Raw genomic sequence first — 26,273 nt, forward strand, 5'->3', positions numbered from 1 at the left:
CTGCACAAATAAGCTTTTTATTGATGTATGGTTTATTAGAATAGGACAATATTGTATATTTTTCAGAATTGCGAATTTATATAACGCAATTTTGACTATTTCTTAGAATTGTGACTATTTCTCAGAATTAGCAGTTAATTTTTCAGAATTGATGAATAAATAAGCTTTCCATTGATGTATGGTTTGTTAGAATAGGACAATATTATATATTTTTCAGAACTGAAAATTTATATCATGCAATTCTGACTTTATTTCTCAGAATTAGGAGTTTATTTTTCAAAATCGATGAATAAATAAGCTTTCCATTTATATATGGTTTGTTAGGATAAGACAATATTTGGCTGAGATACAACTATTTGAAAATCTAGAATTTTAGGGTGCAAAAAAAAAAAAATCTAAATATTGATAAAATCACCTTTAAAGTTGTCCAAATTAAGTTCTTAGCAAAGCATATTACTAATCAGACATTACGTTTTGATATATTTATGGTAGGAAATCTACTAAATATCTTCATGGAACATCTTTACTTTATATCCTAATGATATTCGGCTTAAAAGAAAAATGGATAATTTTGACCCATACAATGTATTTTTGGCTATTGTTACAATTTTGTGTTACAGGGTCACACTTCTATTGTTTAATCCAAGGTAAGATATTCTACAGATGAACATTGAGGTTATTAGGAGTGATGCAACAATCTTCTTACCTTTCTGAATCCAAAATGTGTCACTTTCACAGGTTTGAAGACTTTCCTTCTAAGGTGGCTGTCAAGACAAGTCGTTTTTAGTTTCATTTTCAAATAATGCGATCGCAAGTTAATTTTACGCAAGTATAAACCTCCTGCTAAAAAGCCTGTCAGTTGACGTTTTTGTTCGGACGTTCGCGCGCTTTTTATTCAAGCAGGGCGCGCCGGGATTCTGAGAGAAAGTGGCGGGAATTTCTGAGGTAAGTTTTCGCGAATATTAAATATGTGATTCATGCCGTAGATTTTAAAATAAAATACAATATTGTGACAACATAATATTAATCTGTAGGTTATTTATAAGAAGACAAAAAAAAATGAGTTGGATCGTCGTAGACAGAAGTGTGTGCTTTTCGTCTCTCCATCGTTCGCGCTCACACGATAAGTGTGAGATTACTATTAAGTGAAAACGTCTGTGCAAAAACCAATTACAACTGATGACATGATTTGTTTTCAGTTGAAAGTAAAGAGAAAGCAAGATCAAGTAATATAATTTTCTTTAGATATATGTTACTGGACCACAAACCAATCATAAGGTATATTTGTAGCAATAGCCAAAAATACAATTTATGGGTCAAAATGATCGATTTTTTAAATGCCAAAAATCATTAGGATATTAAGTAAAGATATTTTGTACATTTCCTACTGTAAATATATTAAAATTATTATTTTTTTATTAGTAATATGCATTGCTAAGAACTTTATTTGGGCAACTTTAAAGGCGATTTTCTCAATATCTAGATTTTTTTTTTTTTTTTGAACCCTCAGATTCCAGATTTTTAAAAAGTTGTATCTTGGCCAAATATTGTCCTATCTTAAATCATACATCAATGGAAAGATTATTTATTCATCAATTCTGAAAAATAAATTAGTTACAATTCTGAGAAATAGAGTCAGAGTAGTGTAATATAAATTTGCAATTCGGAAAAATAAACTCCCAATACTGAAAAAAATAGTCGCAATGTATTAATAGTCGCAATAAATTGTATATAAATTCACAATTCTGTCTTTTTTTCTCAGAATCGTGTGATATAAATTTGCATTTCTGAGAAACAAAGTCACAATCCTAAGAAAAAAGTTGCAATTCTGAGAAATAAAGTCAGAATTGCACAATATAAATTCGCAATTCGAACACTGGAAACACTCACTTATGAGTTAAGTCAGAATTGTGAGATATAAACTAGCAATTCTGAGAACATATTACTCTTGTAACTCACAATTGCATGTTTATATCTCACAACTCTGAAAAAAAAGGCAAAATTGTGTGAAAAAAAACAATTGCAAGTCAGAATTGTGAGTTTTTGACTTTCGCAACTGAGTTTATATCGCAATTCTGACTTTTATAATTTGCAATTGCATATTGTATCACAAAATTCTGATTAAAAAAAAAGGTCAGAACTTGCAATTTCAAGTTTATATCACAGAATTCTAAGAAAAAAGTCAGAAAATGTGAAATACGTTTTTTTTTTTTTTCTGTTTTGGTGGTCCAGGGTCTCGCATATAAAGTTTAAGAAACAAATCAAACGGAACACATCTTAAGATATGGTTAAAAGTCTTTTTATTGGTTACAATATCAGTGTATGGCAGCATTATCACCATGTTACTTTACAAATACCAAAAAGGTTGAGAAACGAAATGTTATTAAAAATGAATATTTGAAAATATGGCACTGTGAAAGTACACAAGGCACCACACTCCTGGTTTTAGCGGCTCAAAAAGAAAAAACAAAACGATTGAAGCATACAAATCGAGCCAAACGTATATCATGAATACTTAAAATATTGGGGTACTTCTTACATCATACTGTACTGTGATACTATACTGCTCTTTTTGTTTTGTTGCAGAGTTTGAGTGGTTTGAAAATAACAACGTCATCCATGCTTTTCAGCTAATCCAGATCCAACCACTTAAACTTGAACATCTTCATGATTAAAACCACAAAAAGAATCACTGATTGGCAATCCTGCGACCTCTACAGTACCAACAATAGAAATCTGACCCAAATCCTAACCAATACTAAGAATACCAGCAGACGAAATTCCTGTTTAAAAGTTACTTCTAAATGAGACATTACCATATCCCTTTTCACAGTTAATCATCAAAAAACTCAAAACATACAAACCAAAAATCAATTCCTTTATGTAGCAGGGCTTTAATTTATGCTAAAAAGCATCTTCATACTGTAAAAAGGACTTAATACATTGAGTTTTAATACCTCAAAATAATTTCAAGCTGCTTTCCGATTCCCTTTATACTGCACGAAAAGGCAAAGTAAAAGAGATTTGAAATGGTTTTCACAGTTACATGAGGTGTTAAGAGCATTAATGGCACAAATAGCAATTTTTAAATCAGAATTGTTAAGCTCGTTACTGATTCGCATCTGAAACCAGCACCAATCTGGCAACCGCAAACAAACACAGGCATATTGTCCAAACCGATGGCACTTAATTGTTCTGTGAATCAAGAGCAACCATATTTAAGCCAAATATAGTCAATTATATGTGTGTGTTTAATTATCCTGACCAGGTAGTGTTCTTCATTTCCACCTGTTTACAAGCTGAAACTGAGAGGTTGCCAAATAACTTCAGTTTTAGCACTCCAAATGAACACCAATATACCGTTTTTAATAGCTTCAATCTGTAACACTGCGATTTTAATTTTAAGGACGGTTTGTGGCCATTTCTAATCTTAAAAAAAAGAAGACAAAAGCGAGTGTTATGAATTAATTCAAAGCACCGAGAATGAGAATTTATATACTAGGATAAGTCCCGTTTTGATCGCTAGTATTTAAGGCTAAAGTTCAATTATGAATTTTGAAAACAAGGCGTCGAAATGCTTCGAATTAAACATTCAATCTCAAGGCTGCGAGAAAATTCAGTGCCTTCTTTCTAAAGCCCTTCAAGCACCAATAAATGATGATTGATTGATTTAGTGGCGTGTACAAACATAACAAACAAACAAGGTTATCTGCACGATAACTGTAATACAGACTTGTTTGCAATGTTTCATCTAGTTTAGCGTTGTTTTCTATGTACAACAAAGGAAAAAAAACAAAATACAAAAAAAGTGAAAGATTAATAAAAATGTCATGGGCCAATGATCAACTAGAAAAATATATACATGAACACTATGTATGTATATACTATATGGTATATACATACACGTAATGCTGTACATATATACCATATCTATATTCATATACATGTATATTTACATATTACACAATGACACTTTAATAATCTCTTCCTATAATTCCTGTGGCCGGCAGTGATGATTGGCTTCTCCACGGGATTCAACTACATACTGAAAATCATGTGTAATAACTGGAATACAGAGGAACTGCTGCTGCGGAAAGACGGAGAAATGGGGTCGAGACGGGAGCGGGGGATTTTAATAGCGCTCTCAGTTCCAGATCCGAAGGAAACTGTCCCATGATCCTGTGGCCACAGCCATCCCGTCATCATTTACTCCTAAACAGCTCACCCTGTTGTCGTGACCGGCCAGGACACCTGGAGAAAGACAGAGGGCCATGTAGATTATCATAATGAAGAGCAAAAGCAAATAAATAAATTTATAAAATATTCAAGAAAATACCAAAAAAAAAAAAAAAAAAGGATATTATACTATAAGTTAAAATAAATAAAATAAAAATAATAATAATAATAAAAAGGTTACAAAATGAAATGATAAAATGAACAATAAAATTATCAAAAATAAAAATGAGTACAAATAAATCATTAAAAGTATCAAACAAAAAATAAAATATATACAGTACAGACCAAAAGTTTGGACGCACCTTCTCATTTAAAGAGTTTTCTTTATTTTCATGACTATGAAAATTGTAGATTCACACTGAAGGCAGCAAAACTATGAATTAACACATGTGGAATTATATTTAATGCTATAAAATATTTAATTCTATATATATGTACTATATATACTTCTGCACAACCCAACCCCATTTATAAGGCAAGAAATCCCACTTATTAAACCTGACAGGGCACATCTGTGAAGTGAAAACCATTTCAGGAGACTACCTCTTGAAGCTCATCAAGAGAATGCCAAGAGTGTGCAAAGCAGTAGTGTTAATTTCGTCACCTATTTTTAATTTAGTCTTAGTCTTGTGCCAAATGTCCTTGTTAGTTTTAGTCATATTTAGTCATTCACAGATCTTTTTTTGTTCGTCAAGTTTTAGTCGACTAAAAGTCTCGTCATTTTAGTCTAGTTTTAGTCAAAAGAAAACTCAAGGTATCTTAGTCAAGTTTTAGTCGACTAAAAGTCTTTTAATTTTAGTCTAGTTTTAGTCAAAAAAGAACTCAATATATTTTAGTCTAGGTTTAGTCAAAAAATTGTAGTCTTTTTTTTTAAATAACACATTATTACTGAGATTATTACTGATACACATTTCAGCAAAAAAAGTGTTTCACATATCTCAAACATTGGTTAAATGTCATAATTACCTGACAAAATACACTTGTTGAATGATTTTTGTTGAATGCAAATGTTAAACGTGTCTGGTTTTCAATTTCTGATTTAGGAGACACATTCACAAACGATTAACCCTTTCAGTGGTGAGTTTTAAATATTCTAGTTTTTTTTAAGCGACCGTTATTTTAGAACGTTCGTCCTTATTGTTTCCATGGCGACGCATCAAGCTTGTCACGTGTCACAACACAGACACAATAACACTGTATGACAGATAGATCGCTTTTATTTCGTTTTTCCTTTTTTATCCAAAATACTCACACACTTGCTTACCATGCCATGAACTATCTAATATTCCGATTCACAAATATGTGTGAATTAGTATGTTTCGTACTTTAAAGCCCTATATAAATGATCTGGGTCATAATCTGTAACGTGAGATGGGCGCCGCCATGTTTGTTCGCGCTGCCGTTCAGACTCAGAGAGTCCTGTCAGCTGTATTTACAGCACATATACATTCATCCGTTTCTCCCGAAATACATGCAAGTAATTGGCTGGTGAACTGGAAGAGGAATAGAGTGAACTTTTTAGTTACTAAGCCTATGTGTATGTGATATGAATAAAACACATCGGCAAATTATATTTGAATAGATTGTTATTTGCTGCTTCCATAGACCTATGTGTGTATTTTACAAACTCTAAATGTCTCCTTTTACTAGTACTTATGTGTATTTAAATGTCTGAAACCTAAAATAAGCGTTATGTGGTTAAAAACACTGCATAGTTGTGATTATATGACAAGCTCGTCCGTCTCTGGCTCAGCGCCAGCCAGCGCGCCAAAGCGCAGTTTGAATATTTTAAAGCCGTAACAGCTGATGAAAAAGCAGAGACGATTGTAGACGAAAATGAAGAGAGATTTTATCTTAGTTTTTATTTTATGCAAAACATTTTCGTCTCGTCTTTTTTCGTCAACAATAATGCATGTTAATTTAGTCTTAGTCAGCGTTTTTGGACAGTGGTGCAGTCTTGTCATCGTCTCGTCTTAGTCATGAAAAAAAAAGGTCGTTGACGAACATATTTCGTCTCGTCTCGTCTGACGAAATTAACACTACAAAGCAGTAATCAAAGCAAACAGTGGCTACTTTGAAGAACCTAGAATATGACATATTTTCAGTTGTTTCACACTTTTTTGTTATGCATATAATTCCACATGTGTTAATTCATAGTTTTGATGCCTTCAGTGTGAATCTACAATTTTCATAGTCATGAAAATAAAGAAAACTGGTTCAAAGGCATGTCCAAACTTTTGGTCTGTACTGTGTATAAAACTAAAAGTAATCAAAAATAAAATAAATAGATAAAAATAATAATTAAATAATATAAATAAAAAATAGGCTAACAAAAATAAATATATAATATTATGTAATAAATAAATAAATAATAAAAAATAGAAAAGTAGTGATAAAACAATCAAACTTAAAAGCAAACAATATAAAAAATTAAATAAGAATAGTAATAAAATTAAAAAATATAATATAATACAATGCAAACAATATAAAAACCTAAAATAAACCATAATAAAATAATAAAACACTCAAAATAAAAACATTAAAAAAACATTACAAAAATAAGTAATAAGGTAATCAAACTGTAAATAATAAATTTCTCATAGCAAACAATAAAAAATATATATAAATCAAATAAAAATAAAATTTTTTTTTTAAAAGCACTAAGGTAAATCACATAAAAACTAAAAGCAAACAATATTTAAAAAAAAAGAAATCAAATAATAAAAATAATTAAAATGCTCAAATTTTAATTAGATAATCAAACTATAAATAGAAGTAAAAGCAAACTAAATAAACAAAAATAAAAGAATAAAAAACAATGCAAACAATCTAAAAAATAAATAAAATGAAATAAATAAATAACTCAAAATAAATGATAAATCACTGAAAAAACAAGTAATAAGGTAATGAAACTATATATACACTATATATAATTCAAGGCAAACAATATAAAAAAAACAAGAAAAATAAATTAAATTATAAAAAACAACAAACAATATAAAATAAATAAATAATAATGGTAACACTTTACAATAAGGTTCATTAGTTAAACATTAGTTAATGTATTAACTAACATGAACTAACCATGAGCAATACATTTGTTACTGTATTTACTAATCTTTATTAACATTAGTTAACAGAAATACAGTTGTTCATTGTTTGTTCATGTTAGTTCACACTCCATTAACTAATGTTAACAAAATTGTAATAATGTATTAGTAAACGTTGAAATTAACATTAACAAAGATTAATAAATGCTGTATAAGTGCAGTTCATTATTGGTTCATGTTAACTAATGTGGTTAACTAATGTTAACTAATGAACCTTATTGTAAAGTGTTACCATAATAATAAATAATGTGTAAAAAATATAAAGTAAACAATAAAATCAGTTATGAATGAAAACAAATTCTAAATAAAATATGCACAAACCACCTCGAACCAAAGCACACTGAAGAATGAAAAATGTTTAGCTCCTACCTGCACGTTCGCCTTTTAATGTGTCCCAGACGTTGCAGTTAAAGTCGTCGTATCCGGCCAGCAGGAGGCGTCCGCTCTTGGAGAAGGCCACGGAGGTGATACCGCAGATGATGTTGTCGTGAGAATACATCATGAGCTCCTGATCCGCGCGCAGGTCGAACAGCCTGCAGGTGGCGTCGTCCGAACCCGTCGTGAAGGCATTTCCATTCGGAAAGAACTGCGAGAGCAAACGACCCAACTCAATACACCTGCCAATGCAGAGGAGCTTCCAGAACACAACTGAAACGGCTAGCTTGATCGGAACACTTACGCAGACGGCATTTATATCGGAGACGTGGCCGGTGAAGGACTGCCTGCACATCCCGTCTCTGATGTCCCACAGTTTGGCAGACGCGTCGCAGGCTCCTGACACGAACGTCTTTGAGTCGGGGCTGACCGACAAGCTCATGACGTCCCCCGTGTGTCCTGTGAAACTGGTGGTCTGCTGGCCCGTCTCAATGTCCCACAATGCACTGCAGCCAAGGAGAAAAAGTTGAGCACAATGAAAATGCTTTTAATTCAAAGTAAACATGAAATAATACCTATGATGTGTTTAGCATTGCAATAATTCTTGTAGCGACAGTAGAGCATGTGGATTGCAAAGTCAAGGTTGTGGGTTCGAATCCCTGGGAATGCATGAGCTAATAACATATATACCTGTCTTTTTGGATTTGAATAAAAGAAAATAAATGAAGGATAAAAAAAAGATACAATCAAAAAATAAACTGAATAAAAATTAAACGATAAAAAAAGTAGTAAATGAATACAAAATAAATGCAAGATGCTTTGACTAAGTGTCTGGTAAATGCATAAATGTGAAAAAATTACAGTACAATATGTGCATGCCAAATAAATGTATAAAATAAAATAAAGCATCTTGCATTTGTATTTATTTATTTTGACTAAGTGTCTGATAAATGCATAAATGAGGAAAAATTAAAAAGTAAATATGTCATGCCAAATAAATGTATAAAATAAATAAATAAAAATGCGAGATGTTTTGACTAAGTGTCTGGCAAGTGCATAAATGTGGAAAAATTAAAGTACAATATGTACATGTCAAATAAATGTACAAAATAAAATAAAGATTAAATTAAATTACATTTAATTAAATTAAATTAATTTTTTAATTCAAATGCAAGATGCTTTGACTAAGTGTCTGGTAAATGCATAAATGAGGAAAAATTACAGTACAATATGTGCATGCCAAATAAATGTATAAAATAAAATAAAATAAAATGATTAAATTAAATTACATTTAATTAAATTTAATTAATTTTTTAATTCAAATGCAAAATGCTTTGACTAAGTGTCTGGCAAATGCATAAATGTGGAAAAATTAAAGTACAATATGTGCATGCCAAATAAATGTATAAAATAAAATAAAGATTAAATTATATTACATTTAATTAAATTTAATTATTTTTTTAATTCAAATGCAAGATGCTTTGACTAAGTGTCTGGTAAATGCATAAATGTGGAAAAATTACAGTACAATATGTGCATGCCAAATAAATGTATAAAATAAAATAAAGCATCTTGCATTTGTATTTATTTATTTTGACTAAGTGTCTGATAAATGCATAAATGAGGAAAAATTAAAAAGTAAATATGTCATGCCAAATAAATGTATAAAATAAATAAATAAAAATGCGAGATGTTTTGACTAAGTGTCTGGCAAATGCATAAATGTGGAAAAATTACAGTACAATATGTGCATGCCAAATAAATGTAAAATAAATAAATAAACAACATATGTCTTGACATACTATTACTAGACAATATTTAGTTTAATTATTGCCATTGTGAGCATTATATTATTATTGTATGCGACATTAACTCACCATGTGGTGTCACCAGAGCTGGTGATGATCTGATTGTCATCAAGAAAACGACAGCAAGACAGATAGCCTACAGAATCATTCATAAAATAAATGTAAAAAAAAAAAAAATATGCATTTCATTAATTACATATTGTATGAAAAGCAATCAAGAAAAAAATAGTTTTAGAGCAGGGTTTCCCAAGCTGAGGTTTGGAAGTTAGCTAAGGTAATAATATTTAGTTAATTAAATCATCAAAATGTCAAACTGAACTTTATTATTATACTTACAAGGAATAATTGGATAATTTTAAAAGAAGCCTTTTCTGCTCACCAAGGCTGCATTTATTTGATTTAAAATACAGTAAAAACATTAATATTCTGGATTATTATTACAAGTTAAAATAAGGATTTTCTATTTAAATATATTTCATAATGTAATTTATTCCTCTGATGCAAAGCTGGATTTTTGTAAATAAATGAATAAAAAAACGTATTCCAAACGTCCAGCAATTGATAGAATATTATTATTAACATTACTTTGTAACATCAATCTCAACATTAGAATAAAAATGTAAAAATACAACACTTGATTCTGTTTACTGGTATAAAACCAGAATTAGAGAACCGTGAACATGCAAGTGTGATGTTATATTATTGAGAAACTAACTTTATTAAAAAAAATCATTTAATATTTTGGGCTGAAGTGGTTCGGCTGATTTGGGAATCCCTGTTTTAGATACCGGGTAAGTAATATTTCTACCTGTGTGTCCAGCCAGTTCTCGGTTGACCCTGACGTTGCCCTCGCGGGTTTTAAGGCTGTAGGTGGAGCAGATGTTGTCCAGGCCTCCGCAGGCCACGTAGTTCCCCGACGGGGCGTAGGCACAGGTCATGACCCAAGAGGAGCGCAGAGGAATAGCGTGCATCTGCCGGACAGAGGTAAAAGGTAAAAACATACAGCATGCTTCAGTAATTTAATAACCTAAAGCTGAAGATAAAGAGAACAACTGACAATAAGACTGGACTACACTGTTTGTTCATCAGATTTGGAGAAATGTGTCATTCCGTCACTTTCTCACCAGTGGATCCTCTGGAGTGAATGGGTGCCGTCAGAATGAGAGTCCAAAACAGCTGATTGAAACATCACAATAATCCACATCACTTCAGTCCATCAGTTAACATCTTGAGAAGTCAAAAGTCCATAATCCATCATAATGCTTTCTCCAGGGATATGCCACATATGTGACCCTGGACCACAAAACCAGTCTTAAGTCGCTGGGGTATATTTGTAGCAATAGCCAAAAATACATAGTATGGGTCAAAATTATTGTTTTTTATTTTATGCCAAAAATCATTAGGAAATTAAGTAAAGATCATGTTCCATGAAGATTTTTTGTAAAATTCCTACTGTAAATATATCAAAATGTAATTTTTGATTAGTAATATGCATTGTTAAGAACTTAATTTGGACAACTTTAAAGGTGATTTTCTCAGTATTTTGATTTTTTTGCACCCTCAGATTCTAGATTTTCAAATAGATGTATCTCGGCCAAATATTGTCCTATCCTAACAAACCACACATCAATAGAAAGCTTATTTATTGAGCGTTCATATGATGTATATATCTCAGTTTTGTAAATTTTTACCTTATGACTGGTTTTGTGGTCCAGGGTCACATATTTGTTTAGAGCTGTTTAGGCTTGTAAACTGAGCTTGATCTGTGCAGATTTTTCTCCTGATTCAGACCAGAACACTTTTTCCCCGGAGGAAGTGTTATGGACTCTTATTTTAGTTAAAAACGTCTTGGTGGATTTGTTGCAGCTTTTGGTTTCTCAAGATGTTAACTGATGGACTGGACTGGAGTGGTGTGGATTATTGTGATGTTTTTATCAGCTATTTTCAGACTCTCGTTCTGACGGCACCCATTCACTGCAAAGGATCCACTGGTGAGCAGAGGTGTAATGTAAAGAAGTAATAATACTTCATTACAGTACTTAAGTATTTTTGGGAGTATCCGTACTTCACTTGAATTTAGATTTTTCAGCCTACTTTTACTTTTACTCCACTACATTTCCTACGTAAAATGTGTACTTTTACTCCGAAGCATATTCGTTACTTACTACAAAATAGTCAGAAGTCAGGATCTCAGTTAGAATTATGAGATGTAAACTTACAACTGTGAGAAATAAGTTCTTAATTTTGCAAAACTGTGTGAAAAAAAATTCTCACAAAAGTATTGCCTTTTATCTAGAAAGTGCTTGCTCACAAAGATATTGCCTTTCCCTCAAAAAAAAATGTTGCATCTGCATTGAAATTAAATTTTTTTTTTCACCTCTTTATTTCTGTCACAAAAGTTTTTGTGAGCAAACAAAGTTTATAAACTCATAATGGCGAGATAAAATTCACAATTCTGATTTTTTTCTCGCAAATGCAAGTTTGTATCTCGCAATTCTGACGACTTTTCAGGAAATTCTGGCTTTTTTTCCAGAATTGCGTGATACAAACTCAATTCTGATTTTTTTTTTTTTATATTGGGTGATATAAACTTACAATTGTGAGAAATAAAGTCAGAATTGCGAGATATAAAATCAGAATTCTGACCTTTTTTTTTTTTCAGAAATTGATGATATAAACTCACAATTTTGGGAAATAATTTCTCACAAATGCAAGTTTGTATCTCGCAATTCTGACTTTTTTTCTCCAAACTGGCTGATATAAACTCACAATTGTGAGAAATAAAGTCAGAATTGCAATAAAAAACGTTTTTTTTTGTTGTTTTTTTCCGGAAAAATGGATGATATAAACTCGCAATTGCATTAGCATTTACTTGTACTTTTACTTTCAATACTTAAGTACAAGTATTTATTAAATCTTAAAGTACTGAAGTACAATAAATATCACAAACTATAAGACTTTTACTCAAGTAATATTCTAAACGGTGACTTCAACTTCTACCAAAGTCATTTTCTGGTAAGATATCTGAACTTTTACTTAAAGGTCCCATATCGTACACATTTCTGGAGGTTTATTTTATTTGTTGATGTCCTTAAGAATATATATTTGCGGTATAAGTGCCAAAATCCATCTCAATATATTTTTACAGCTCCTTTTTTAGGAGCTCTGTCAAAAACATGTCGATTTTGGCCCATCTAATTAATATTCATGAGCCTCTCTTCTGATTGGCCTGTTGTTTTCTGAGTGACGCACAACCAGGCCAATCACAGGTAACTACGGTCATGTATGCTGTAAGCGTAAGCGAGCTCAGAGCAATAGAGAGAGCTGATACTCAACAGGATATTTTAGAATGATCATTAATGTTTTTTCTTTTACAAACACCGAATGCAGTAAGCTACATAACTGTTGCTTTAGTAAAGCCCCTTTCACAATGCGCGCTGATTCTGGAAAATTACGGGAACTGTGTGAACCAAAGCCAGAACCTAAAGGCAGTGTTGTAGTAATGATGCACGTTATCAAGCGACTCTTCACAACGAAAAATAACGTTACGTGCAAAGTGGAATGAAGCAGCGATCATCAGGCAGAGCCAGCTCCTCACTATCAGCGCTGAAGCACAGTTTGTTCAGGTTAGTTTCAGTTTAGTGAAACGTACGCGTCGCATTACATCTCACATCCAAACGTCACATGTCTTTATGGGTTGTGTGTAAAGCACGTACAGATTCCGGAAAACAACTGTGAATGAACCAAATTAAACAATTCCGGAACAAATCGTGGGAAACATTATCCGTGTATTTACCGGAATCGCTGTGTGAAAGAGGCTGAAGTTGACGTGCCGCTGGTCTCTTATATTAACGTTGTTCTGAAGCCTGTGCAATGATCGTAGCTTGATATCTATTGACTGAACAGGGTTTTCTCCACTTGTTTTCCTGTTGTTGTTGCTCAATGGAATGGATGCGTTGTTGTCTGGGGGTTTGACAAAAGGAGGGTGGGACGTTGGTTTGTGACTGAAGGCGGTGACTTGAGTCGATCGGACGTCACATCGTTACGGAAGTCACAGCTGCTCGTGAAAATGAACAGCTACTTTAAGCAGGCTGTGTGCAGTTTACTGTGGATTGACTGTTTTGAAACTCATATGGTAGTTAGATAGCCCCTAGACCTTAGTTATCATGAAAAAAGCCAGGAAATTTTGATTTTGACGATATGGGACCTTTAAGTATGGCTTTCAGGGACTTTATACACCACTGCTGGTGGGCAAGTGATGAAATGACACATTATTACAAATCTGATAAAGAAAACAAACTCAAGTGTGATCAAATCTTCAGCAAATTTGAGTTATTCTTGGATAAGGGGTGAACTATTCCCTTAAGGGGAGACACTGCAGGCCAAAACACTTTTTTCATGCACCTGTCTAGTTTGAGATTTTAGGCTTTTTGGTGTTTCATAACGTGTTTTTTCAGACTAGCGGAAAAGGAAACATCCAAAACACACTGTTAAGTGTTTCTTTTATAGCACTTTATTTGTGTCAATAGATTTCAATTACAATCCATATTTTTAAAGGCCGTTTTCTCAAAATGAGTTTTTTTCTCCTTCACTGAGCCATAAATCTCTACTTCAGTAGCACTAACACACACCAAACTTTACATTTATATTCTTGTCTATTTCTTCATATATCATTTGCTTTATTTTATACATTTTATCCCCCCCCCCCCAAAAAAACTGTAAAAAATTGCGTTTTTTGCCTGTTCAACATATTTTCAGAATTGAGTGACAAAATGAGACCCAAAATTCCCTCTGTAAAAACCTTTGACTCTAATATGTCAAAAAAAAATTAAACAAGAATTTTGAAACTGACTACTGAAACTTGTACTAAAAATGCAAATTAGTGCATAGTTCATTAAATTATGCCTCATTTGCATATTAAAACATAAAATTTTAGAAAACTTGTAATACAAAAAATGTTCGCAATTATCAATGCAATCAATCAACTGAGTAAGTAAGGTGATAACTATTAGTTAATTTTTTTACACTATACACCTGCAGTGTTTCACCTTAAAGACCTGATTCAGCCCATTTTTCTGTATAAATTAATGCATTTAAGTTGAGTCGTGATGCTACCTAACATTTTCAATGTAAATAATCTAGTATCTCTTTACCTTGTTGGTCGTATAACCATCCCATATGATCAGTTTTCCATCTTGGGAGGCACTGACGAGTAACCTGAAGAAAAAATGCAAAGAAATTATAAATATATCCACACTGCAGCCTATCCACTTTTCAATCAACGAAATGTAATTAATACGGGACACAGATGGGATTTGAGCAGCATGGTGGGAAAGGCCTTATTACAGCTCCACGGAAAACGAACACCAGGGTCCCGAGCGTTAGTTCATGTAATATTAATCACACAGTTGAAAGGAAACCAACCCAGAGTGTTTAAAGCAGGGTTTTTTTTTTGTATATAAAACCAATGGTGAGGGTTAGGGAGCTTCCAATCAAACACACACCTGGAGTCGCTGCCCCAGTGCATGGCGTAGATTTTGGCGAGATGACCTCTGAGCGTGCGTCTCGTTCTCATCTGTATCCGCCCCACTGAGTCCAGGCTCGCTGTCATCTGCCACATGAGGCCAAAACAGCAAGAGATTAAAGATCGCATTAGAGATCCTTTCTAGACCAATGTGAAGAGCTGCCATCAGTGCAGTAAGCAAACTCAGCATCATCTTCGATAGCATTTCATGTGCGCTAAGCACATTTACAAAACATTTTCTTAAAATTAAATAATAATGCAGGGGGAAAAATTATTTGATGTCTGTAGATGGACTACTTAATATCTATTAAATGACTAGTTTAAAAATATCAAATGCAAATCACAAAACAATATATATACACTACCAAAGGTTGTGTTGAACAGTAAGATTTTAATGTTTTTAAAGAAGACTTATTTGATCCCAAGTACAGCAAGAACAGTAAAAATGTGAAATATTTTTACTATTTAAAATGGCTGTTTTCTATTTGAATATGTTTTAAGATGTAATTAATTCCTGTGATCAAAGCTGAAATTTTAGTATCATTCTTTAGTGTCTTTAGTGTCACATGAGCCTTTAGAAATCATTCTAATATTTTGATTTGTTGCTTAAAAACATTATTATTGTTGTTGAAAACAGCTGTCTTGATTTGTTCAGGTTTCTTTGATAAATATAAGGTTCAAAAACAGCATTTATCTGAAATGGAAATCTTTTGTAACATTATAAATGTCTTTATCATCACTTTTGATCAATTTAAAGCATCCTTGCTAAACAGAAATATAGTACTGTTCAAAAACTTTTGATTGGTTGTGTATGTTAAACAAAATTAAGAGACCACTTGAAAATTCTCAGTTTCTCTCTGTGTTTGAGTAAAATGTTAATGTTTTATTCTATAAAAGAAAAACGCTGTAATTTAGAGCATTTTTGGGCCATAATATTACAATTTCTGGAAAAAACAAACATTTTCACTTTTTTTATGATTGAAAATCAGGGTTTTTCCACCAAATATTGATAAGTCTTCTGAAGTTAAAACACCAATATTATGTCTAAAAATGAACATAAACGTCTGAAAACATGGCATCTTTTATAATATTTTGACCAAATGTCACTTTATGCAAAAAATAAAAAAGCTCTAAATGACAATTTTTAGTTAAAATTTGGAAGAAATGTCATCAGTAGTTTACAGAATAAAACAAATCAATTTTACATAAATACATAACTATAAATACAAATTTTTCGAATAGTCCTTAATTGTTTTCAGCAAAAAAAAAAAAAAAAAATTTTTAAATTTCAAACAGAAAACAAGATTATTTTTCATACCCCATTGGCAGATTATTTTGCTTGTTTTAAGCAAAAATGCACTTAATTTTGACTTCTCTAGATTTAAGAATTTTTAGATATTTTGGCTGGAAACAAGACATCTAAGTAAGAAAAGCATTTTTTGCAGTGAGTGAAGTTTTGTTTTAATAACCAAAAATGTAAATGTGTTGTTAAACCAAACTCTAAAAAGGTGTGGAAAATGTTCTCCATTTAATATCAAAGAATAAATATTTATACATCAAGTTTATGTTTTAATGACAAAAAGAAGTCCATTAAACTGTGAAGTATGTTCATGCTTGAGCAAAACAGGACTATTTTTGGTATCAGCGGCTCAAAATTAGTAAGAAACGACTACTGGATTAATGATTTTTGTTTCGTATCTGCAAAAGTAAAACATAGATATTATTTTGTCTAAAAATAAATATAAACACGTCTGAAAACATGGCATCTTTTGTGTTATTTTGACCAATTTTAATTTTATGCACAAAAAAAAGACTCTAAATGACAACATTTTTATTTAAAACAAATTTAAAACAAAAATACCAATTAAAAGTTATGAATAATTAATTTTTTAAATGTTTTAGAAAAGTCTCTCCTGCTCATCATGGCTGTATTTATTTAATCAAAAACACATTAAAATTGTGACAAATTATTACAATTTAAATGAACATTTCCCTATAAGAATATATTGCAAATCATAATTTATTCCTTTGATCAAAGCTGAATTTTTAGCACCATTATTTTTATTTTTGGCAGAGAATTACAGTTGGCCAAATCAGGTTATTCCACCAAATATTGATTTTTTTTTAACTCTTCTGAAGTCAAAACACTGATACAATGTCTAAAAATGAATATAAACATGTATGAAAACATGGCATCTTTTGTTAATTTGGCCAGTTTTCATTTTATTGGTGTGGTCTCCATTTAATATCAAAAAATATACATCAAGTTTATGTTTTAATGACAAAAAGAAGTCCATTAAACTGTGAAGTATATTCATGCTTGAGCAAAACAGGACTATTTTTGGTATCAGCGGCTCAAAATTAGTAAGAAACGACTACTGGATTAATGATTTTTGTTTCGTATCTGCAAAAGTAAAACATAGATATTATTTTGTCTAAAAATGAATATAAACACGTCTGAAAACATGGCATCTTTTGTGTTATTTTGACCAATTTTCATTTTATGCACAAAAAAAGACTCTAAATGACAACATTTTTATTTAAAACACATTTAAAACAAAAATACCAATTAAAAGTTATGAATAATTAATTTTTTAAATGTTTTAGAAAAGTCTCTCCTGCTCATCATGGCTGTATTTATTTAATCAAAAATACATTAAAATTGTGACAAATTATTACAATTTAAATGAACATTTCCCTATGAGAATATATTGCAAATCATAATTTATTCCTTTGATCAAAGCTGAATTTTTAGCACCATTATTTTTATTTTTGGCAGAGAATTACAGTTGGCCAAATCAGGTTATTCCACCAAATATTGATTTTTTTTTTTAACTCTTCTGAAGTTAAAACACTGATATAATGTCTAAAAATGAATATAAACACGTCTGAAAACATGGCATCTTGTGTGTTATTTTGACCAATTTTCATTTTATGCACAAAAAAAAAAGGCTCTAAATGACAACATTTTTATTTAAAACAAAATTAAAACAAAAATGTGTTACACTACCAATTAAAAGTTATGAATAATTAATTTTTTAAATGTTTTAGAAAAGTCTCCCCTGCTCATCATGGCTGTATTTATTTAATCAAAAACACATTAAAATTGTGACAAATTATTACAATTTAAATGAACATTTCCCTATGAGAATATATTGCAAATCATAATTTATTCCTTTGATCAAAGCTGAATTTTTAGCACCATTATTTTTATTTTTGGCAGAAAATTACAGTTGGCCAAATCAGGTTATTCCACCAAATATTGATTTTTTTTTAACTCTTCTGAAGTTAAAACACTGATATAATGTCTAAAAATGAATATAAACATGTCTGAAAACATGGCATCTTTTGTTAATTTGGCCAGTTTTCATTTTATTGGTGTGGTCTCCATTTAATATCAAAAAACATACATCAAGTTTGTTTTAATAACAAAAAGAAGTCCATCAAACTGTGAAGTATGTTCATGCTTGAGCAAAACAGGACTATTTTTGGGATCAGCGGCTCAAAATTAGTAAGAAACGACTACTGGATTAATGATTTTTGTTTCGTATCTGCAAAAGTAAAACATAGATATTATTTTGTCTAAAAATAAATATAAACACGTCTGAAAACATGGCATCTTTTGTGTTATTTTGACCAATTTTCATTTTATGCAAAAAAAAAAAAGGCTCTAAATGACAACATTTTTATTTAAAACAAAACTGTGTTACACTACCAATTAAAAGTTATGAATAATAAATTTTTTAAATGTTTTAGAAAAGTCTCTCCTGCTCATCATGGCTGTATTTATTTAATCAAAAACACATTAAAATTGTGACAAATTATTACAATTTAAATGAACATTTCCCTATGAGAATATATTGCAAATCATAATTTATTCCTTTGATCAAAGCTGAATTTTTAGCACCATTATTTTTATTTTTGGCAGAGAATTACAGTTGGCCAAATTAGGTTATTCCACCAAATATTGATTTTTTTATTTAACTCTTCTGAAGTTAAAACACTGATATAATGTCTAAAAATGAATATAAACATGTCTGAAAACATGGCATCTTTTGTGTTATTTTGTCCAATTTTAATTTTATGCAAAACAAAAAAGGCTCTAAATGACAACATTTTTATTTAAAACAAAATTAAAACAAAAATGTGTTACACTACCAATTAAAAGTTATGAATAATTAATTTTTTTAATTTTTTAGAAAAGTCTCCCCTGCTCATCATGGCTGTATTTATTTAATCAAAAACACATTAAAATTGTGACAAATTATTACAATTTAAATGAACATTTCCCTATAAGAATATATTGCAAATCATAATTTATTCCGTTGATCAAAGCTGAATTTTTAGCACCATTTTTGATTTTTTTTAACTCTTCTGAAGTTAAAACACTGATATAATGTCTAAAAATGAATATAAACATATCTGGAAACATGGCATCTTTTGTTAATTTGGCCAGTTTTCATTTTATTGGTGTGGTCTCCATTTAATATCAAAACACATACATCAAGTTTGTTTTAATAACAAAAAGAAGTCCATCAAACTGGTTCGTTCTTGAGCACAACAGGACTATTTTTGGTAAAATCAGCTCAAAATGAACCACTGCTTTAATGATGATTTTTATTCCGTACCTGCGAAAGTGTGGAGTCACTGCAGGCTTTTCTAGCATCCTGAAAAACAACAACAAATGCAATTCATTTCATTGCCAAACTAAAATAAACATGGTTGTCCTCTCAAAAGAACACTTCCTTTTGTTGCATGTCAGTCCAAACACAATCACACTTACCCGGATCTGGTTGCGAAGCTGTTCCGCTTCCTGTCGCAACTGTTCCAACTCACTCATTGTTCCTGTTTGACCGGCACCTGAGACGACAACGTGCTGGACCTGCGATCACACATCATGCAATGACATTATTCTTACATGAAATCCCTCAAAATGCAGTCACAAATGCACCAGCTTCCTTTCCGGCAGCTTTAATTACATGCACAGACTGATCTGAGAGCAGTGGGAAACGACGCTGAGCTCAAAGGGTCTTCAAAACGCCACCGACTGCTGCCAAATGCCACCCATATGTTCGCTGACCTTTCCGTCAAATCAGGCGTCCGTCCGCGTCTCTGATCTTTTGCTCACCTTTGATTGCATACGAATGTGTTAAATAGTTACAAAATGTATTACAAAGTCAAACGGCGTCTGTGAGTTTACAGTAATATGATTATTATCTTTCATACTAAGGGTGTCACCTGGAGTTTAGTTACGATCAATACAACTTATAATCTTTTAGTTTGTGTCAATCAATTGGAAGCAAAAGTCGAAATTAAATCAGATGAAATTACACTCAATTTCTAACAGGAATAACATGCTATGGATGCATTTAGCAGGCTCAGCTTCATATTCCATAGCATTTTAATGTGCATTTAGCTAATTTACTCAATTTGCTCAAAAGTCACAGAATTTAAGTCAAAAGTTTAGAATTACGTTTTTATAAAATGTTTTAAAAACGTCTCTCCTGCTTACCATGGCTGTATTTATTTAATCAAAAATACAGTAAAAAGTGTGAAATATTATTACAATTTAAATTAACTGTTTTCTATAAGAAGATATTGCAAATTGTAATTTATTACTGTGATAAAAGAAGAATTTTCAGCGCCACTTTTTATTTTTATTTATTTTTTTTTTGGAAGAAATGTCATCAGTAGTTTACAAAATAAAACAAAAATAAGTTTTACATAAATGTAACTAAAATGTAAACGTATTTAATTACAAATACAGTAAAAATTCTGAAATATTATTACAATTTAAACAAACCATTTCTATGAGAAAATATTGCAAATCGTAATTTATTCCTGTACACCATTATTTATTTATTTTTTATTTATTTATAAGTCTGATAATATTTTCAAATTTTAAATAGAAATAGTCATTTAGAGCATTTTTGGGGACAGAAAATTACACTTGGTCAAAATAACAAATGTTTTCATTTGTTGTGATTGAAAATCAGGGTTATTCCACCAAATATAGATTTTTTTAAACTCTTAAAACAGATATTGTTTTGTCTAAAAATGAATATAAACATGTCTGAAAACACAGCATATTGTGTGTTATTTTGACCAATTGTCATTTTTTTTTATGCAAAAGTAGTTTACAAAATAAAACAAAAATGTTTCACATTAACGCATGTAAACATTAAAAAATTGTGATTTTTTTTTAAGTTTTAGAAACATCTCTCCTGCTCACCATGGCTGTATTTAATCAAAAATACATTAAAATTGTGAAATAATATTAAAAATTAAAATGAACATTTCTCTATAAGAAAATATTGCGAATCATAATTTATTTCTGCAATCAAATCTGAATTTTTCAGAAAATTATAATTGGTATAAATAAGTAAAAATAATATAAAAAATAACAAATGTTTTCATTTGCTGTGATCAAAAATCAGGTTATTCCACCAAATATGTATTTTTAACTCTTTTGAAGTTAAAACAGAGAAATTATTTGTCTAAAAATGAATATAAACATGTCTGAAAACATGGCACCCTTTGATATTTTAAGTGTCATTTTATGAAAAAAAAAAAGCTCTAAATGACAAATTATTTAAAATTTGAAAGAAATGTCATCAGCAGTTTACAAAATAAAACAAAAATACGTACATAAACATGTTTTTACACTAGTTATAAGTTTAATAATGTTTTCTTTTGTTGTGATCGAAAATCAGGGTTATTCCACCAAAGAACTAAGTTAAAACATAGATATTTTGTTTAAACTGAAAACAAATGTCTGAAAACATGGCATATTGTTATTTTGACCAACTGTAATTAAACTCTAAATTATAATATTTCCATTTAAAATTTGAAAAAAAAAAAAAAAAAAAATTTACATAAACACATAACTAAAATGTAAAAATAATTTTTTGACACTCCAGGTAAATGTTTAAAAAAGTTAAAAGTAGAATAATTAAAAAAACAATTAAGTTTTAGAAACATATCTCCTGCTCACCATGGCGGTATTTAATCAAAAATACATTAAAATTGTGAAATATTATTACAATTTAAATGAACTTTTTCTAGAAGAAAACATTGCAAAATGTAATTTATTCCTGCAATCAATCAAACCTGAATTTTCACATTCATTATTTTTATTTATTTTTTGAGGGCAGAAAATTACAGTTGGTCAAAATAACAAATGTTTTCATTTGTTGTGATTAAAAATCAGGGTTATTCCACCAAATACAGATTTTTTTTAACTCTTAAAACAGATATTGTTTTGTCTAAAAATTAATATAAACATGTCTGAAAACACAGCATATTGTGTTATTTTGACCAATTGTCATTTTATGCAAAAAAAAGCTCTAAAATGGTAATATTTATTACTGTTATACCACCAAATATTGTTTTTTTTAAACTCTAAAACTCTAAAAAAAAAAAAAAAAGATATTTTGTCTAAAAAATATAAATGTTATTTTGACCAATTGTCAAAAAAGTAAATAAAAAAAATTGTGAAATATTATTACAATTTAAATTAACTGTTTTCTATGAGAAAATATCACAAAATGTAATTTATTCCTGTGATCAAACCTGAATTTTTAGCATCATCACCCGTCTTCAGTGTGACATGATTTTTCAAAAACAACCAATACCACATGGTTATTAAAAACGAAGACATTTTCCATTGAATTTTCAATAAAAATATCCATATCATGATATAAAATTACTCATACCATGATGTAAGTTATTGGTCATCCTGCCCAGCCACTACCAGACAGCAACACCCTTCATATTTTTAATACCAACTATCAAAATAAACTTAAGCAATGGGGGAAACGTTTAACAATACACCTGCTTATGTTTCGGTTTGGCCTTGATGTAATGCTGGATGATTTTACAAGTGATTAGAGACTGAAAATGTTTCCTGAAAGTGTTAACTTTGTGGCTAGAACTGTCTGGAATAATATAAGCCCCTTATGATTTAGTGCAATGACGTAATCTAACAATAAACGTCTATTTTAGGCCAAGGTTTCTCAAAGTAGCTTTATTTTTGCTGCTGAAAAAGATGAAAAGCTAATAATTACGTACATTACAAAAACATAAAATGAAAAATAATTAAAAAATTAAAACAATAAAAATAAAACGCTTTCTAAAAAAGATGATATATGTAACCCTGGACCACAAAACATGGGTATATTTGTAGCAATAGCCAAAAATACATTGTATGCGTCAAAAATTATGTTTTATGCCAACAAACCATACATCAATGGAAACTTATTTATTCAGAGAAATTCAAGAAATTAACCTTAAGACTGGTTTTGTGGTCCAGGGTCACATATTTTATGTTTCCCTGCATTAGACAACCCTAAACATGATATTATCTTAAAATTTCAGAGATGCCAAAAAAAAAAAAAAAAACACTATTGTGAATCCTGTATTAGGCCAATCTATTTTAGTGTCTGCTGTAGTGTCGCTCAAATGGATTCTTGTGCAAAAATAAAATAAATCAGCTCTGAAACCTTGATTGAAAACATTGACATAAACAGAGAAATTCAACTTAAGTATTTGAGATGCATAAATGAGAACCTTTTTTTTTTTTTTTTTTTAGTTAGAAAACTGTTAGAAAGCAATTCCAGGAAGCATTATTTATATATTTGTAGCAATAGTCAAAAATACATTGTATGGGTCAAGATTATCGATTTTTCTTTTATGCCAAAAATCATTGGGATATTAAGTAAAGATCATGTTCCATGAAGATATTTTCTGAATTTCCTACCGTAAATACACCAAAACTTAATTTTTGATTAGTAATATGCATTGCTAAAAACTTAATTTGGACAACTTTAAAGGCTATTTTTTCAATATTTCGATTTTTTTTGCACCCTCAGATTCTAGATTTTCAAATAGTTGTATCTCAGCCAAATATCGTCCTATCCTAACAAACCATACATCAATTGAAAGCTTATTTATTCAGAGAAATTCAAGAAATTGACCCTTAAGACTGGTTTTGTGGTCCAGGGTCACATATTTTACATTTACCTGCATCAGACAACCCTGAACATGTGAATATTCTGTTAATTCTTTTAAATAATATCTTAAAATTTCAGAAAAGATGTTTAAAAAAAAAAAAAAAATGTGGATCCTGTATTACACCAATATATTTTATTGTCTGTTGAATGTGTCGCTCAAATGGACTACTGTGCAAAAATCAAATACTAAATCAGCTCTGAAAACATTCACAAAAACAGGCATTTCAACACAAGTCAGAGAAATTCAACCTAAGTTTCTGAGATGCATGAATGAGAACCAGTGTGCTTTTATTTGGTTAGAAAACTGTTAGAAAAGCAATTCCAGGAAGCATTGTTGTTGTTTATTTGCTTGTTTGGAAGAGGAACTCAATGATATTAAAACAATAAAATCTAACACAATAAATACTGCAATTAACCAGCAATATTTAAGATTATTGCATCAGAGGACTGTATCAAAAGTATCATATGTGACCCTGGACCACAAAACCAGTCTTAAGTAGAATTTATCTTTTATGCCAAAAATCATTAGGATATTAAGGGAAAGATCATGTTCCATTAAGATATTTTCTAAACTTCCTACTGTAAATATATCAAAACTTAATTTTTGATTAGTAATATGTATTGCTAAGAACTTAATTTGGACAAATTCAATATTTTGATTTTCCCAGATTTCAGATTTTCAAATAGTTGTATCTCAGCCAAATTTTGTCCTATCCTAACAAACCACACATCAATGAAAAGCTTATTGACTCAGCTGGTTTTGATTGGTTTTGTAATGCAGTGTCACATGTGAGGCTCTAAATATCAGATGAATTCAAGCTGGCACCTAAACTTCTAGGTGAATCAAAACAGATTCTGAGATTTCAGCAAGGTAAAGCGAAAGTAAAACCATCAGCTTCAGCTCAAACAATCTCAGCTATTGGCATTCTTCGCTAAATATGATTTTAAAATAAATTCTCTTAACTTAGCTGGAAGATATAACTTCTAAACCGAATTACGTGCAGTGTGCATTCACATTTGATCTAAATAAGACTTTGATTCAAAAACAGCAGTCTCTTGAGATTATGTGTGGATCAAGGGCACAATATGATCACCAAAGTGAGATTTTAACCTATAATCTTTCATTTATCACCCAAACAATTTTCCACCTAAACAAACTACTTATTTAGATGATTAACCCGCGTCAGGAAACACTTAACAGGTTCCAACAGTTGGAGTTCAGACTGAACTCTCAGACTGACTGTGTTTATCGGGCCTCCTGTTGCCTCTTCACTTTTAACCATCACTAGCAGATTATAATTTACCTAATTAGCTACTAAATCGACATTCAAGGCATTATTGCCCCTAAAAATTGTGAAAACAAGTTCGTCGGGGTGAATAAACCACCCAACTGGAGCGTTTACGACCTTTTTACAAGCAGGAAATAGCCGAGAAAAGAGAAACACGGCGGACGATTGTTTTTTCCCCTCACCTGATCAGGCTGGTTTGGGCAAATTCCGCTTCTTTTCAGATCCTTCGCATGTTGATAAGCTCAGAGATAAATTTTAAAGCGGTACAATTAATTACAAGTCAATTTTAAAGACATTTAAAGGGCCACGCAGCCCCTCACGCGAGCTGAGAGTCAATTTTCGCCAGCAATCTCGTTACCACACCCATAAGGGAACCGGGAACATGGCAACAGGCGCGGCGGAGGGGTGAACGGACAAACACTGCGTGTCTAAAAGAGACTAAAATCATTGTTTCAAAGCACAGACGCGATTTATATAAACTATAAATTAAGTAACTACAATATACCTGCACATTAAGTGTTTTTGCCTGAATAGAGTGAGAATGTTAGTTGTTAACGCGTATGGGTTCACCTATAAATGAATGGTACGGTCCGTCCGCTGCCTCAACAAAGCGCCTGTAGGAGAAACAGGAAACGTATCCGCTACGTGTTTGCGTCTCACAGGGAAAATTACATTGTTTTGCCGTGGTAAAAGTTGCATTTTAGCTTTTAAATGCTCGGAAACATTCATACGTTGGTCTATTTTAAAACTGGAGTATTATTGAGATTATTCTGCGACTTTATTGACATGCATTGTACTATGGATCAAAAGTGTATCGTAATTATGTGAACAGTAATATACAGTAGTGTTGCACGATTTCGAGGGAAAGACTAAGATTTTTCTGAGAGAATAAATTGCTATTTTATGTACTATTAAATAGA

The 26,273-nt window shown here is 30.9% G+C and overlaps 1 protein-coding gene across 1 annotated transcript; it reads right to left on the minus strand.

Moving 5' to 3' along the window:
* Positions 1-2,283: 2,283 nt before the first annotated feature.
* On the minus strand, positions 2,284-25,722 carry LOC141293297 (guanine nucleotide-binding protein G(I)/G(S)/G(T) subunit beta-1-like). The gene is made up of 10 exons (XM_073825316.1): positions 25,536-25,722; positions 19,837-19,935; positions 19,682-19,720; positions 15,034-15,140; positions 14,683-14,746; positions 10,338-10,500; positions 9,599-9,665; positions 8,026-8,227; positions 7,716-7,932; positions 2,284-4,251 (listed from the first exon to the last, which is right to left on the minus strand). Exons 2-10 carry the CDS (start codon positions 19,891-19,893, stop codon positions 4,145-4,147), a joined length of 1,023 nt encoding a protein of 340 aa, XP_073681417.1. The 5' UTR covers positions 19,894-19,935; positions 25,536-25,722; the 3' UTR covers positions 2,284-4,144.
* Between the last annotated feature and the right edge of the window lie 551 nt (positions 25,723-26,273).

This window comes from Garra rufa, chromosome 20, assembly GCF_049309525.1.
Source record: "Garra rufa chromosome 20, GarRuf1.0, whole genome shotgun sequence".
Classification (NCBI taxonomy): Eukaryota; Metazoa; Chordata; class Actinopteri; order Cypriniformes; family Cyprinidae; genus Garra; species Garra rufa.